Below are 17,848 nucleotides of genomic sequence, written 5' to 3'. Positions count from 1 at the left end.
TATGTGCTATGAGCTGCATGCGTTAAGCTGGCCTGTTATCGCAGTACCTCCTCACCCAGCTGAGACTGCTCATTAATTTCCCAGAAGTCCGCAGCAGATATGCTGCTTTCAGGGTGATTGGGTGAAAGGAACACGGCAGCACAAGTACAATCAAAATTGATGGAAAGCTGCAGCTGCTGCTGCCTTTGTACCCTTGTGCGAGCTTAGTCTCCTCCCAATTAGCGTATCATGGTTAGCTATATAGCCATCGTCTTTTACTTTCTAGTCATATATATGTACTTAATGATACCACAGTAGTCCTTCCTTGCTGTTATATTGTTCATAAGGAAATTACTGTATTAGATTGCAGTCATATTTTAATGAGCTGCGGATATTTGTTACCAACCGGGTCACTCTTCACCAGCTGCAGTTTGCAGTGGAGGTCATGTTCTATGGGCATATATGCGCTTTTTTTTTCTTTCTTTTTTATTTGGTATGCTCAACCCTTAAAAAAGATCTTGTTTAGTTTTGGCGGCACTTTTGAATGAGACCAAATATCCATTTGTCATCCATTAGTTTGTTTGAAACCCCTCAAAGGGAAATTCAATTGACATTATTTAGATGAGATTTTTTTCAGACCACGCAGAGAAGCAGACCACACACATGCAGACTGGAGAGATGTCAGAGTGATGGGCTGCACAAGCTGTGCTCGGCCCCACAATTTGGTGCCTTGTTTTACAGAAAGTCTTATTATTTCAACTAATCGTTTCAACATGAGAGCTTCACAGTCCCATTTGCACCCCTAATTTTCCTTTGAACTTTGGACCTATGGAGTTCATCTTGTCGACTTTTTAACTTTGGAACAGGATTATGCTTGCTTTCTTAGATTCTCATTCTTAACAATATAATATCAACAAAAAGATTACTAACAAATAATGTGTAATTCAATCAAGGCCTACTGACATGCACTTGAGCCAGGTTCTGCCCTGACCACCAGGCCACAGTGCTTATGTTGTGACTACATATGAACTTCTGTTTTGTATTTTTAGGCTTCTAACCACAGACAAAAAAAACAAAAAAACTTCCTCTTCTTTCCTTTGCTTCCAAAAGCTGTCAGTCAGTGAGGAAGCTTGATGAGACATGACCAAAAGACAGTGTGCTGTTCAGTTTTAACAGCGTGAACATGATGCTGCTACATGAAGTATTTCTTTTTTAATTTCAGTATGTCAGAATCTTTGGAATTTAAGCCTCGGGACATTAAATATTCTCCAATTGTTGTAGTCCTCCATGAAAGCAGACTGATTGTATTGAATGAATGAAAATAATAACTCTGCCTGTAAGCTAAATTCTCATGGAATTTGTAAGTCCATAAACTCCCGAGAATCCATCTTGTACTGGGCCCACCAGTGGTTCGGACCAATCACAAAGCAACAGTGTGTTTGGGGGCGGGACATGCGGCTGTGATGAAAAGAAGAAGCAAACAAACCTAACATGGCGTCACCGGTGCACGAATGCATGGACGCTGCAATGAATTCTGTTATCTCAGATTTACATATACCGTATTTTCCACACTATAAGGCGCACCTAAAAGCCTTCAATTTTTTCAAAAGCTGACCATGCGCCTTATAATCCAGTGCACCTTATATATGGATCAATATTGAGCCGCAACAGGTCTCGCTGTCAAGACGCTATCAGTGACCCTGCACAATCGAAACGTGTGTGCAGAAGATCCCGCCATCTTGGATCGCTAGCTAATACTAATACTTTACCTCAGAGAAAATAATAAAACAGCTGTTTATTCATTTTGGGAGTGAATGGAGTTGTCAGAAAGCTGGTTTGTAATCTATTAATAAAGTTTGACTGACCTATCTGACTGTTTTGTTGACATTCCCTTTAGAGCAGCACCATCTAATGGATGCATAACGTAACCCCAGCCTCTACTATAGCGCCATATATATGGAAAAAGTTTTAAAATATGTCATTCTTTGAAGGTGCGCCTTATAATGCGGAAAATACGGTAGTTTCTTTTTAAGAACAGTAAGAGGCGCTTTGTGCATTTTTAGATGTCCATGTTTTTTGTTTTTGTTTTTGTTTTGTTTTTTGTTTTTGTTTTTTTTGTTTTTTTTTAAACCTAAGACAAAAATGTCATTTTCATATGTTGCTGTGATTGGTCAAAACAAAAGTTTGGTAGGTGTGCAAAGGTTGTTGCGTCATCCAATCAGCTCGAATTATGGTCCAGAAAGTCCCGCCTTTCACGTTGGAGCAGTACCAGATTGATATTGTGGAGAACTCCTTTGAGTGATTCACATCACATCAATCTGGTTTTTGCCAGGTTTTGAAAAATAAGACATTTGCAAACAAGTACTTTTTCTTTGGAAAACAGTTATCAACATTTTCTGCAATATTACAAACCAAATCAGTAACTTAATCATAATCAATGTTTGTGCATTTTCCACACTGTCAATTTGAAATAATTGTTCTGTATTTGAAAGGATGGAAATTAAACTATTTTAATCGATTTATTGACAAAATGGTTGACAGATTAATCAATGACTACAATAATCATTAGTTGCAACCATCCATCTATCCTTAAATAATAAAAAAGTACCCATTTGTTGACTTTCATAACAATAATATGGTTTTCTTTCATTATCTGTTATAGGGCTCTGAGATTTTACTTCATTCTTTTGAAAAAATGAAATGGGACTTTAACAAACTATATAGAATGACATGAAATAGACCAGTTCATAGCTTAAAAAAAAAAAGAAAAAAAAAAAAAGATAACTGTGAACTTGCTACTAAAACATAATTTAGTCTTATATTGTTAATTAGACTTTGCACCTATGTGATTGGCTGGATCGGGATTGGATGATATTTTGCATTTCATGCAAAATTTTATGCAAAAAATGATCAGCTTTAATGTCATAATTTGCCCATTAAATAAGTGACGTGATTGATTGGCTCTGCCAAATAAGACAATACATGTTTATCATGTTTATCAACATGTTTTTTTAAGATTTTTGTTGTTGTAATTTTATACACTTCAATTGGCATCAATTATTCATGGGTTTCACTCTTTGGGAACAAGTTTTTCCAAATCGATATATTGTTCTGCTCCTGATCGAATCGGTGATTGGTTATGATTTTTTTTTTTTTTAAACTCATTAATCGGTGATCAAGTTTTTTTTCCCCCCTGTTTAAGTACCATTGTGAGGACCGACTTGTACTTGTGGGGACATTTTGGTGGGTCCCCCAAGTTCAGACCTCTTTTTGACGGTCAAGACTTGGTTTTCGAGTTTATGTTTGAATTGGATTTTGGTTGGGGTTAGAGTGAGGGTTAGGGTTAGGCAATCAGTTGTGATGGTTAAGGTTAGGGTAAAGGACTAGGAAATTCATTATGTCAATGAGATGTCCCCACTAAGATACAAAGACAAAGGTGTGTCTGTAAGCGTGTATGTTCGTGTCTGGCTGATATCACTCCAGTGAGTGTGTTGAAAGTGTCCAGGTCCAGAGTTGCTTTCTGACGCTCAGCCTAGTAGTCCCTGGTCTCATCAATCACGATGATTTCCACACTGCTCTTCTGGGATGTTACGCTCTTCTCCTGCTGTGGTAGAACGGACCGAATTTTTCAGATTCCGGCCCTCTGAGTTGCATACGATTTCCTGTTATGTTGTCACTGTCCTTTTGGTCTCGACTGGGACTGCGTCACATTGTACAAGTATGCTTAATGAAAACCTCTTATTAGTCATGCTGATGTGAAACCGCAACGCAAATTCTTGGGAACCCAAAATAAGAACAATGTTTGCTTTGAATCATAATTGAAGATCTTAAAACTAAGTTCTTGGGTCTACAGAAAAATACACTTCAAGCAAACTTTTATCTGTGCTTTCATCAACACATCAATTCACCTTCCGTCTCTGTTATAAATAATCTGGTGATTAACCTCAGAAACACTGAACGCTTTAAAAACAACAAAACAAAATTAGGCAAAAACCCTTAATGAGGTGAACGCGTATTTGCAGCCGTTCTAATTACCTTGTCATCTGAGACACGTGTCACGTTCGGTACGTGTTTTACTGGAAATCGGATAAAGCCTGTTTCCTCTTCTATCCATGTGCCCATGTGCAGTAGGTAAGAATAAACTTCAGAAGTGCAAAAGTTGAACCATCACGTGCTGAATGTGTTGTTTGAGTAATGCCATCGACTTCTGCCACGTGTCCTTTGACGCACTTGGCGGGGGAGACCGAAACAGATGGGAGACTAATTGTTGTATCTTTCTTGCCTGACTCAGATCATTACTTTGTACTCGCTGTTGTTGGAACAGCGTATTGCCCCTATTTCTTTCACTGTCTTATTTCAATGACCACTGTGAGTATAATTCATTTAATTGTAATCACATATACTGCATCAATTACAGTAACCACAGTAATCAGAAGAAACTCTACAGAGCAAACTCATAACGTAAAGAAATGGAAAAGTTTAAAGGTCGATGCTCATTATGATTACAGTACAATCATTTGTGAATGATTTAAGTCAAAGCAGTCATCTTACATATGTGACGTAAATGACTTTTTACACCAGTCACTTCATCACAGTGAGCGTCCTAGAATGATGGAGAACAAAATATACTAATGAGAACTTATAAGTAACAGCAAACTTCACAGCCAAGAGTATTGGAAGAGTGAATCCAATTCCTCTGATTTTTACTGTAATCAGAAGATTAATATGAAACAACTTATCACAGCTATGTCCTTCCTACTGTTGCTAATATCCAAAAGGAGACCAACAACATCATTTGTGGTCTCCAGATTCCAGCAGACACGAGCAATATACTGACACTCAAGGACACATCTTGCATTCGCTCGTGATTTCCGGGATTGATTGATTGAGTGCCACAAGATTAATGCACAAAGTATGTTTGATGATTGATGTGTCTAAAAGAAAAAAGAAAAAAGCCATGGCTTCAACCCGTCAGACCTTCTTTCGGATGTTGATGATGTTGCAAATGATGTGATCGGTGAAAATGGTAATAATAATGTCCGAAAGGAAATAAATAAATACACAAATACATAAATAAATAAGCAAACAAAGACACAGTATGGCTCAGGGGGTAGATTGTCTCCCAACCTAAAGTTGTGGGTTTGTTCCTCGACCCTTGGGTGACTTTTCTTTTTTTTTTAATAAAATTGCGTCAAAATCTCTCTTTGCGAAATTTACTTAGAATCTCTGAGTGAAAAATCTTTTATTAATTTATTATTATTATTTATTATGTGATAGGCAAATTGTCTCATACATGCGAAAAATACATTGACTAAAATTTACCCTGAATGTTTTACTGTCTTCCAAGTGTAAATTTTACTCGAGTGGGACCAAATACTCCTTTTAGAGTAAATTATACTCTACAAAATGTACAGCGTAATCATAATTGAAAACTGCATGTAGTTGGACCAAGTATCTCAGTGTGGACTGAAATGGAGAACCGTCAAACCAACTATTTCCAACCGCTGGAGATTAAGACCAACCCAAGTGCACAGTGTTGTTGTTACAAAAATCAGTGTGGAGCTGGGTGCACGTGGATGGGCGTTCACAAGGAAGCACAAGAAGAAGGAGCCATTAAATATGACCCAATTACTGGAGTTGTAATGTTAGTGCCCAACTTCGCCCAGATGTGCAAAAGTGTGGAGTTGTTGTTGGCGGTGCTGACCCAGATGAAACCTTAAGTGGCACACTTGTGGAAATAGGTTGCTGCATCTTACAAAGGGCAATTTTCACATTAATGCTCATACTGCAAGAGGTAGTGTCTTTTTGTGCCATATTTTCAAAGCCAAAAACAGTGTTGTTATTTATTTTGTGTTGTTTGTATGGCAGTGGTCATTTATCAATTGCTGAAGCATTTCATTTCATTTATTTAGGCACATTTTAAAAACACTTATAAACACAACAAAACAAATGTAGTTCGAACACATTTCGGTTTGGAAAAATTGACATGTCGGGCTCCCTTAGGTCAGTTCTTAAGAGCAGTCAGAACAAACAAACATAAGCAGTATACGCAGCATAAATTGGGAAACAAATGCAAATGCAATGATTCAGAAAGTACGATGATGGATTATTCATTCAGCAGTATATTTTTAATAGACTTCTGAAATGATCTTAAGGAAAGTTTTACCAGGTGAGAAGGAAGAGAGGCTTGATGGTTTGACTTTCTAACCCTCACTAGAAGTACTCCTGAGCAAGATAAAAGATCAATTGTGTACTAACTCCATCCATTGTATAAATATGAAAGTGAAGTTGTGTTTAAATGCAGAGCAGTGTGTTGAACAGACCACCAGGGAAGTCTATTTAAAACAGATTGACTCCAGCTAGATAGAACTGAATCGAAATGTTCATTTTGGGGAAGTTTCATTTTAACCGAGAATGAAAACGAATGTTTTTGTGGGTATGTGGCTTCGATTGATCAAGAGAAACTGAACAAGAGTCTATTGATGGATTATAGATGGCGTTTTTAGGTTGAGCATGTGAATGTGATCATTGCCTGGATTTCTCATTTTGTGCAAACCGAATTCCTCCCAAGTCAACACAGCTGTGTTATGCTAGTAATGGTAGGCAGAACAATGAAAAGAGCCAAATCTGGCACGTGCATTTGGAGAGTGGCCGCTATGTGGCTGAAGCCATCTCACACGTAGCAAGGCAGCTGGCAGACAGAATGACAGCTTGTTTTCACTGGCCTCTATGGGGATTGTGATACCAGGGATGGAAAAATATTGATGAATATGGATGAGAATAACGCAAAGAAGTGAATAGGTGAGCAGTGGGAAAGAATAAGTAAATGGAGAAAGCAAGGTAACTTATTTGTTTAAAAAAAAAAAGAACTTAGTACGAAGGTCCTTTCATATTTCTGGGTAGAGCTTCTTCAGCCGTACTGTTTAAGAATGCTGCCCTCTGATTGGTGGAGTGAGAATCAGCTCTCTTCCCTCCCCGCTAGAAAAAAGAGGTGCTGCAGGCAGCATCAGCCACACAGCAGCACAAGTCGCAGCCACTGAGACAACATCCACATCTCATCCTGAGAGGCACCTACTCACAGATTTGCCAAACCTCAAATTCTCCGTCGAGCAGATTAGATATCGGCTGAATTTCCAAGCTTGACCTGCCGATCGATCGATTGAATTTACTGCATTGAGCACGAGCGCTCGTCGCTATGGGCAGGCAGGGGCACGATTCCTCCGCTCCGGCTGCTGGGATGCGTATCCAACGCTCCCAGAGCAAGATGAGCTTGTCTGCGTCGTTTGAAGCGCTGGCTGTCTACTTCCCCTGCATGAACTCCTTTGATGAAGACGACGGAGGTAAGACCACCCTGAGGGATGCTGAGCCTGTTGTGCGTCAGTTACACTGTGCCAACATGCAGTTCTCTTCATCATCCAGGCTAGCAATCTGAGTGAAATATTCAGTGAATGGAAAATAACCATTGTGTACATGGAATGACCGACTGCCTTATAATTTAATGTCCGGCATATTGAATATGCAAAACACATGTATAAGTCGGAATGCTGAAGAATTTACCGACATTGTGATGGCTTTTTCATCTAGGAAGCTAAACTAATCAATCTTGATACCAGCTGCTGAGATGTCTTGTGTCATCAAATTGTTGACACACCAATATCGAGCAATGGTATATACAGACAGTTTATACCGGTACAGTGTTGCGGTTTACCGTGTTTACCGGTTTACCGTGTTTTGTTTATTGTCGAGTTCTTAAAAATAATTACAAGTCATATAATTCCTATGAATTACTGTTGGCTCTTTTAAAATAAACTATAGCTAGTCCACTTGTGCTTCATTAATATTCAGTTATGTCAAAGGTGACTTCTGAATGTGATACTTAATGTGTCACTTATCTTATGTTTGTTGATAGTGAGTATGTTTGCGAGCAACAATTTGTGAGCTGGTCAATACTTGTTGTCTTGCATAGCTATATGAGTATACAGTGTTCCCTCACTTTTCACTGGTGTCACTGGGGGGTCAAATTACATTTCTACTGAGCCACAATGAAGCCACCACATAGTTCCCACCCTTTTGAACAAATCTTACCTTTGTAAATATAGCAAGAAAAACAGCAGCATAAATAAAGAATACCGTAAATCCAGGAGGGTTGGGAGGTATGTATGTAACAATTGTACGTAACAATCTCTGAAAAATCCACGATATAGCGAGGTACAACCCAAGATAAACCCTGTAATATAGGAATTTTGGACCCAAATGTAAATCCGCGATAAGTGAACGGTGAAGTAACGAGGGACCACTGTATTTTATTCCTTCCTGGTTTCACCTTGAGCACTTGAAATTGGTCTGGTATTGAGTTTCTTCTGTTTGCTTGTATTTTGTAAACAGTAAATGCTGTTTGAAATATTTCTATTCAAAAAGTTATCTAAGGAAACCTTTGGACAAAAAATATGGATATAATCTGTTGATTGAATAAACTCAGACATTACAGTGTTACAGTATAAGGTTTGTCAGAGCAAGAATGTTGCTATTTGAAAACAGAACTCGATGATAACGTCACTCAGCCTCTGCCACTGTCGCTCCTATTGAAAGTTGGATGAAGAGGCCAGCTGAATCAGAGATTTCAAGGCTAAATGGCTTCGCATCTGTTTCTGCACGTGCCTAATACTGTACTAGCACTCCCATTCGGAGGCAGACGAGACGTATTTACATAGCATAGCTATATGTTCATCCCAGGCATGTTAGTGGATCATTTTTTATGGACTTGAGGTGCGTCTGACACAGGTGCATCCATGCAAGTTGGGAGATGTGAGCATATGAGAGTTTGCAGGCTGATGGAAGCAGTCAGCTGTCATATTTGATCAGCCAGATGAGGCAGATGTCAAATGTTTGTAGGTGGAGAAGCTCCGAAAAAGTCCGTGCTCAATGTCAAAAATGGCTGCGAGTCTGACTCCCGTTTTTGCTCTTGTGTGCAGAAGCAGGGGGCAAGAAGTTGCGCAGCACCATCCAGAGGAGCACAGAGACGGGCCTGGCGGTGGAAATGAGGAGCAGGATGACTCGTCAGGCCAGCCGAGAATCCACAGACGGCAGCATGAACAGCTACAGCTCCGAGGGAAAGTAAGCAGACACTTGGATTTCAGTTTTTGATCTTCCTTGCATCAACGTAATCCAGCCGCTTACCTTATGATATTTGGCGTGGATATGAATTTGTCTCCGTGGTAACAAGTGTGTATTTGCGCTCTAGCCTCATCTTCCCTGGTGTGAGGCTGTCCTCAGAAGCCCAGTTTAGTGACTTCCTGGACGGACTCGGACCCGCCCAGCTAGTCGGACGACAGACGTTGGCGACGCCGCCAATGGGTAAACACAAGAATCTTCTTTGCACAGAAGCTTTGCAACGTTTTGAGTACTGTAAAAGCTTGTGAATAACATTCATGTATCCCAAATAGGGATAGGAGAGGTGGTATTATACAGAGGGGTTTCCCAGTTCCTAGGCAGTACTTATAGGTTGGAAAAATATATATAGTCACTGATTTATAGCCCATTTCAGGCAATGTAACTCAATATGCTTCACGTACTGTTATTCAAAGTACATTTAAAATCAACTACAAATAGAAAAATTTTAAGCAAAGTCAAGAAATAAAATACCCGTTTTTATTCATCTCAGGGGCGGCCATTTTGTCACTTGCTGTTGACTGAAAATGACATCACAGTTGCTCAGGACTCAGTTAACTCAGCTTGCGAAAATCATATGACCAAACTCAGACAACAGGTGAGCCGTGATTGGCTGTGACCTGAATAATTGTGATGTAATTTTCAGCCAACAGCAAGTAGCAAAATGGCCGAGAGGGTTATAAGCAAGTGGATTTTGCCTCCTAATTCATGTTCCACAAAGACAATATTAATCAGAATGTGGTGTTTAGACTAGTGGGGGCGCATATAACATGTTATTGTAAATCAAATCTTTGGGTTGACTTCCACTTTAATTAAAGGTGATTTTGGGAGATGGGGTGGCCGTATTATACACGAGCATGTGTTATTCACAGGATTTTTCGGTAGCTCTGTTCTCCTGATGCATTTTTTTAACCATCTTTTAACTCTTTTACTTCCACACATAATCAAAACAAACCCCACAGTAGCAGCCGATTTTGCTGATTATGAGCATTCAACAGATTTCATCAGATTCCGTCATGTTTCATTGTAATTCCATGCACTGGCAGCCCATTGAAAATAGACACAGTGCTGCCATCTACTGGTCATAGTTAGTTGGTGTTTTTGATTCCACAGCCCATTGACCAGGCAGCGCTGCACTTAGACGTTGCACTTATATTGATAAAATAAAAAATAAAAAAAAAGTAGATGACGTGATTTAACGTTTATGGCGGCATACATCGTGATTTTACTAAAACATTTAAACATTTTTGGCGGTCAAAGAGTTAAGTATAAATGTTTGACATGTTTTTAGGCGACATCCAAATCGGCATGGTGGAGAAGAAAGGAGCACTGGAGGTGGAAGTCATACGAGCTCGTGGCCTTGTAGGGAAGCCAAGTTCCAAGGCACTGCCAGGTAATCACACAGAGCATGTCAAGTTGACAAATGAAATTTTCTTGGACTCTGAAAGTGACGCATGTTGTCTTCCCCCTTTCCTCGCAGCACCATATGTTAAGGTCTATCTTTTGGAAAACGGAGTCTGCATAGCCAAAAAGAAAACAAAAGTAGCAAGAAAAACCTTGGATCCTCTTTACCAGCAGCAACTGCCGTTTGAGGAGAGCCCCGGTGGGAAAGTTTTACAGGTGAGAAAAGCAAAAGAGAATCGGATTGTCTGTCAACCATCTGTTTGCCTCACGTGTTTGACCCGTCTTCTTTTTAGGTGATTGTCTGGGGTGACTACGGGCGCATGGACCATAAATCTTTCATGGGAGCAGTTCAGATACTGTTAGACGAGCTGGACCTGTCCAACATGGTGATTGGCTGGTTCAAGCTGTTTCCTCCCTCCTCGCTGGTGGACCCGACTCTCGCCCCCCTGACAAGAAGAGCTTCCCAGTCCTCACTGGACAGTTTCTCACGGTCATAGCAGCGTGCAGGACCGATAGCGTTGTTGTAGCAGCCGGTGTTGCGACGACAGGTCACGCCCCCCGGTTACACTGCATGCTTGATGTTGTGTCTTCTGAGCCTGTTTCTCGGGGTGCAAATGTGATCCTGTCTTTTTGAGCAAAAACGTTGCACACATTGGTGCACGTGGCGAAGCGCATCGCAAGCGCCTGGCGGCCAGGATCGCCCGGCGATGTTGTTCTTGCCGTTGGAGGGAAACTGGAATGAACTCCTTAGCACGAGGAATCCGTCATTTCCAGGTTTTCATCCAAATTCGAAGCCATGGGGGTCAGGACTGTGAACCAGTTCTACAGAAACCCTTTTTCGAATGAAAAATAAATGTTTGGCTTTGATTTCCCTTTTCTTTGTTTGTTTTTATTTGTTTCTTATTCCTGTTGTAGGTTTTTTTTTTTTTTATGTCTGAAGGGGGTTTTTTGCCACCAGATGCTTGGTCATGCCCCCGCCAACAGGCCTAGCTGTAGGTGAGGTTTTTGGAGACCATTACATTGGGTGTGGTTTGTCCCACCTTGAATCCACACTCCCCCAATTGCCTGCAGACTTTCGGTTTATGTGCTCAACCAAACTGTGCTGGAAACTCACCAGACAGCAAAACAGAGGCAACAAATCGTAATGAGTAATCAGAACCCCAGTTGAAAAGATGTGCAATCTACCATCTTGGTTTCATTCTGTCTCTTTTGATATACAGTATTGTATGAAAAAATATTTGAGGAAAAAAAAATATATTTTCCCTTTTTAGTTCATTTGCATGAATACAAATTTAGCTGAGTACAAAAAAATATTTTTTTCTTGAGGCTGTAACTTGCAAAAAGATGACGAAAAAAAGAAAACACATCAGCCATTTCCAACAATTTCTATTATTTTTAAAGATACATTTCACTAGTGCATGGTTTTCAAGGGGAGTGAATGCAACATCATAATTAAGAGAAAAGTCCATTCATGAGTCAGTACGATAAGGGAAACAAAAGGAACATTTTGGACTATTTAACAGTTTTATGACAAAAAAAAAAAAAGTGATAATGACAATAAATGTAAATGACTTATTTCGTCGTGAAAAGGCTCAGAAAAAGATTATGTGAACATTGTACATGTTTCTCTTTTTATCTTCTCCCAGGGTACTTCACATTGTACTGTTCATTTCTACCGATGTCCCCTGATAGTGTCCGGATTTGGTCTGGTCCAGATCTGGTTATTTTACACTTCTATATTGTTTTGGTATGCATTTAAGTTCCGATTTGATTTCTTTAACAAGCATGTTGAAAAGGATTCTCTGCAACATGGCTTGGGCACACCTTAAAAGTAACTCAGCATGTTTTGATATAAGATGATATTTGGAATTTTTGCAGTTTCTTGTACAGTGCATGTCAACGTCATTCATTTTGTCCCTCACGTTAAATTCAACGCTATACGAAATTAGTTTTCAGTCGTCCAATGACCAATTATTGAATTTTTTTGAAAAGGAAAAAAAAAAAACACACACACATTCCACTCCCAAGGTCATGATTTCTTTGAGGACAAGGAAAATATTTTCTACTTAATGGGGTTGAGAAGTTGTGATTACAAGTGTATTTCATTTCAGTATTGTTGAGAAACATGCAAAAATATTCTGTATTGATACAGCAAAAGGTCTAATCGTAATCAAGAGGCAGCAAACCTGCAAAAAGAAGATGTGTTACTGGAGTTCAATACAAGCACTGTTTATGAGATGAGCTCATCACAAGTTCATATAATATGGAATATTGCCACAGAAAATGTTTTTTTTTCCTTGTTTTAATGAAAATGACATTGATTTAGTATATTTTTGTTAGCTTTCGTTTAAAAGCCAAGACCTGATTATTTTTCATTTTCTATTTTTAGTAATAATAAAACTGTCTCATGTCTGGGAGGTTTTGAAATGTATAGCTGCAGTATGACTGAATGAAATTGAACTGGGGCATTATTCCTTTTCCACATGGAGAAAATGAATTTTAATGTCCAACAAGGATTTTTATTTTATTTTTTTCGCTGTAACAATCTGCAGTATATATTTTACTTTTTGATTTCCATTGTACATACATCCATATATGTCAGATTTTAAATGAACACAATTCCGTGATGACACTCTTCTGGAGCAGGAAAAATGCCTCACATGACGAAAAAGACATGTTATTTATCCTTTTGAATGCCTTTTTAATTTTCTCTTTTTTTTTGTGCAATGTGTTAATGCCAAGGCTATGTCTTGGTTAAGTATGGTTGAGTACAGAGATTTATGTAAGTTATTTTTCAAATTAAAAATAAAAAAAATGATATTACACTAATGTTGACTGTTGTGTGATTGTTGGTTTTTGGATATGAAGCGATGTTCAGTAATGTTCAGTGCAAGATGACCCATTTTTTGATGATGAATGCATTGCCCACCCACCTCTGTTTCTAATTGGCTGGCAAACCGTGCCCTCACTGAATAGATGGGATAACTTTAGGCATAACTGATGAGTCAATGAGAGGAAAATAATCCTTCTAATAGTATCCTGAGCTCTAGCGCATATACTAGAGACTCGTGGTTTGGGCTCAATCCGCAGGGTGGGTACTGTCGGCTACATGCTAATACATCATCTAGTTTAGTTTTAGAGTAGCTAGGCTGGAAGTTGATTTTAAAGTAAGTTAGAAAATAAGAATGATGAGTTGCAAGAAAATAATCATTGTATTGTTTTACCTCATTTTTTGACTCATGATAACTCCACCATGTTATATTCTTTCAGGCTGCTTGTGTTCCCATTTACTACAAATGGCTCTTAATAATCAAGTCATGCTAATTTTATTGTTTCTAAAACAAATATATATATATATATATTAAGGGTGTCACGATTTCGATTTTTTATCGAAATCGATCGAAATTACGTCACGATTTCGAGCATCGAAATAGAAGAGAGGACACACGATTCGATGCCCCCCCCCCGCGCCCGCCGCCACCGCCGCCACCGCCACCTCCCAGGAAAGCAAATGAGACGCAGCCATTCAGCTACTAGCTAACGGCACTTGTTAGCTGACTTCTCCTGCAGTCATGATGGCAAGCGCGGACAGACACAGCAATGGTGCTTCAAGCCGCTCCCGCTTCTCTCGTCACCAGTTTGGAAACATTTTGCGTTCCCGGTGAGTTATGTCGACAACGTTCACGTTGTCGATAAAAAGACCACAGTTGCAAGATATGCTATGTGCGCGTACTGTACTCGGCCACGGTGTTACGCCCGGCTCGTCAAGGGGAAGGGAAGTAACACAATAACAGAAAATATAGAGTAGATAAACACGGGTCGACTTTAACATCTGAGTAGTTTTAATTGAAATTTCAGGCAGGGGTTTGACAAGGGAGTGAAAGTGGAAGGTGAACAAATAATAACCGCATTTGACAGAACTGACAGAACGGAGGAGAAACAATAACTAATAGGGGTATAATACACGGATACACAATAGCGTCGCGCTGGCACAGTCGTCCAATCGGAGTGTCGCGCTGGCACAGTCGTCCAATCGGAGTGTCGCGCTGGCACAGTCGTCCAATCGGAGTGTCGCGCTGGCACAGTCCTCCAATCAGAGTGTCGCGCTGGCGCATTCAAACTGAATGGCCCGAGCCGCCAGCCGTAACAACGGGAAACACGACAAACATGACGGGACATTTACGCAGGCATCACAAAGATTTAGATTTATCAAATTCAACTAGAAGTGGGAAAACAACGGTCCAACCAACTATTTCATCCTCATTTACAGTGAAACTTCCACACACTTCAGCTCGCGCGAAACGCCAGATCCATAGGTCTATTTATAGCAGCAGACCTGCAGCCTTGGAAAACGCTGGATTCAAACATTTAATTAGTGTACTTGAACCACGCTACAGTATGCCCAGCAACTGTAAATGTTGGGATATAGTTTGTTCAGGCTGTATTTGTTCCATGACTTTGGATACAATATATTTTTTGTTGTTGTTGCACATTGCACATTATTTTAAGAGGAACGCACAGCACACTGTTGTAACCAAAAACAGTCAATAGATGGCAGGCACCCACTGTGACTTTTTGTTTTTGTTTTTTTATTTTTTATTTTACACTTCAGTAAGAACAAGACGGTTAACTTTATATTGTAAATAAATTCTTTGAATTTGATCATTCCTGCCTAATGTCAATTATCATATATTACATAAATTTACACAAAAATAATATGGAAATTGCATCACCTATATGTAGCCGATCTTTTGAAATAAGATTTACTGTACAATGAATAGAACCAATGATCATAGACTAGCCTTAGCCTACAGAAGCATATGCCTCTGTGTTATAAAGTGGGGGAGCGGAGAAAAAAAAAAAAAAAAAAAATCGAAAAAAAAATCGAATCGTGACCCCAAAATCGAAATTTAAATCGAATCGTGGAGTTGGCGAATCGTGACACCCCTAATATATATATATATATATATATATATATATATATAGACACATATATTAGAGCTGTCAAACGATTACATTTTTTAATCAAATTAATCAAATCTTAATCACGATTAATCACTTAATTAAAAAGGCTTTTTTAGCAAGACTTTTTTTGCCTGCTCAATTTAAAAAGCACCTGTTATGTGTTAATGCTTTCGACATTTAATGTTATGAGGTCTTCAACATTTTTTGATCTACTGCACATGCTCGTCCTCCTCTTTTTCTAATCAGTGAATGTTATGTGCTGAGGTGGGATCCCAAAAGCGCAGACACAAATAAGATTTTAACTATTTATTGACATCGAGAGGCATGGAACAACCTTGACTAGACGAGAAACAACGAGAGTTGCACACAGGAACAGAGGTAATATTCCGACAAAGACACACACTTCTCAGAAGGCTTACATAGACAAGGAATCGATCTGATTGGTTGTGGCTATACATGTGGGTAACAGGACTGACACGGAATCGGCTGTTGACCAGGTAAAGGGATTAAAGACTTGTTACATCAGTACATAACAGACACTTGACCTGACGGTCATAAACCCAACTTAACAGGTGATGAACTCAAACTTAACCCTGGCGTATGACCAAAACATGACAGTTAATTACTTGCATAATCTAAAATGGAAAAAAAAATGACCCAATAGTTTGACATGAACAAATATTCTGAATGTCATACGCAAACATTTATTAAATGCTTTACTTTAATGCCCTGTAGATGTCATGCATGTTTAATGCTCAAACACGACCTGTGCTACCTTTAACGTACATATATATATATTAGGGTGTGCTCAAAAAATCGATACGGCAATATATCGTTGCGGGCCTGATTACAATACGCGTATCGATACGCAGGCGTCAGAATCGATATTGCTCGTTATCTTTAAATAGGCAGTTAACGTTTGCCTTTGCAGCTTACATTGTACTAAAAAAATAAAAACCAGCAGCGTCTTTGAAGTTCATTGACTTCAATTAATGCAAAAAATAGCTCACCAGTGATTGGACACTGTGTCTTGCTAAGAAAAATGAAAACAGAGGAAGAATATCAACATTTATTTACTTATAAACTTAACATGGCACGTTTCTTAATGTACCAATTTTCGTATATTTTGTTTAAAAACGAAATAGAATGTGTTACATGAAAAAAATTCTGTCTTTATTTCCCGAAATATTTGAAATAAGCACATATTAGAGCTGTAATTTTAATACTTTGATATTTTTGCTCATATCGGCTCATGCCTATTAATAAATGTTTCCGGTGTGTTTGTGAAAGCTGCTCCTTGCTGTGCAGTGCGAACACATTTAGAACAGGCATGCCGCTAGGTGGTAAACCAGAAGAGCTGCTAACAAAAATATTTGTGGCAGTCAGCATAACAAACATATCCTTTAGGTACACATATGACTGTTTTTATAAAATGCAAGAAAATTAATGTAAGATATCGGAATACGCATCGCCTTGAAGATCAAGTATTGGGATACATATGTATTGCAATACGTATCGTATCGTGTATATATATATATATATATATATATATATATATATATATATATATATATATATATATATATATATATATATATAGTACGATGTTTGAAGAGGAGTGGGTAGTTTATTGTTACTGCTGTCAGCTAAAATGGCTCGTGACTTAAACTAACTTTAGAGGCCTTTGGTGTATGTGGCAAACTATCCAAACAGTTGACCTGACACTTTTCATAGTGCAACACAAAGCTGTATTATTGGACTACTCACATGGCCAGCCTCATGTCATTCAGACCTCATGCCCGGCTATGGGAAGCTCCTATAGTAAATGTGTGTCCAAGAAGCCAAGACTGTGTCAGATTGGAGACATTAATGAAAATAATGATTCTGAATTAATTCCTCAGTGTTTGAAAAGCCACAGAGGTCGCTGTAAATCTGTCGACTTCCATGTTCCATCCACAGTTAAATGACATGATTTGTAACCCGCTGGCGAGATTGTTGCATTCCTCAGCATCAGGCTTCTGCAAAAAGTCTCCTAAGACTCAGATGGTCCTGAATTCTGCCACACGTGAGCAGGCACCACTGGATTAAAGAGCTCAAAGTGGCTTAATATCTCACGAGGACGCCGCGCTCCCATCAGTTACTTTTTGGCTCACGTCCTCTTTCGCAGTCATTTGTGTTGTGTTTATTAGCCTATTAAACAAAACCAAATGTCAGTTCACACATGTCCAAACCCCCGTGTCCACCTCATCCTTGTCGCTTCCTTCTTTTCTGTTTGAGAAAAAAAATAAATACAGATGACTGTACAATGTTATGACGAATGACTGTGGTTTGT

The 17,848-nt window shown here is 39.0% G+C and overlaps 1 protein-coding gene across 24 annotated transcripts in view; it reads left to right on the top strand.

The window, feature by feature from the left end:
* Positions 1–13,380, top strand: part of rims2a (regulating synaptic membrane exocytosis 2a) — a 157,581-nt gene extending 144,201 nt beyond the window's left edge. For 22 of the 24 annotated variants that reach the window (XM_077527877.1, XM_077527881.1, XM_077527879.1 and 19 more), the window contains 5 exons: positions 8,952–9,093; positions 9,221–9,333; positions 10,439–10,540; positions 10,628–10,767; positions 10,845–13,380. In XM_077527877.1, the coding sequence (XP_077384003.1) occupies positions 8,952–9,093; positions 9,221–9,333; positions 10,439–10,540; positions 10,628–10,767; positions 10,845–11,048 (701 nt within the window). In that variant the 3' untranslated portion in view covers positions 11,049–13,380. Of the gene's footprint in view, positions 1–5,279; positions 7,320–8,951; positions 9,094–9,220; positions 9,334–10,438; positions 10,541–10,627; positions 10,768–10,844 lie in introns of those variants that run through there. The other 2 variants (XM_077527873.1, XM_077527872.1) reach the window with 2 other exon arrangements.
* Positions 13,381–17,848: the final 4,468 nt, after the last annotated feature.

This window comes from Festucalex cinctus, chromosome 7 (genome assembly GCF_051991245.1).
Source record: "Festucalex cinctus isolate MCC-2025b chromosome 7, RoL_Fcin_1.0, whole genome shotgun sequence".
Classification (NCBI taxonomy): domain Eukaryota; kingdom Metazoa; phylum Chordata; class Actinopteri; order Syngnathiformes; family Syngnathidae; genus Festucalex; species Festucalex cinctus.
Note: the sequence above shows the minus strand (reverse complement) of the source record. Positions and strands in the feature narration are given on the sequence as shown.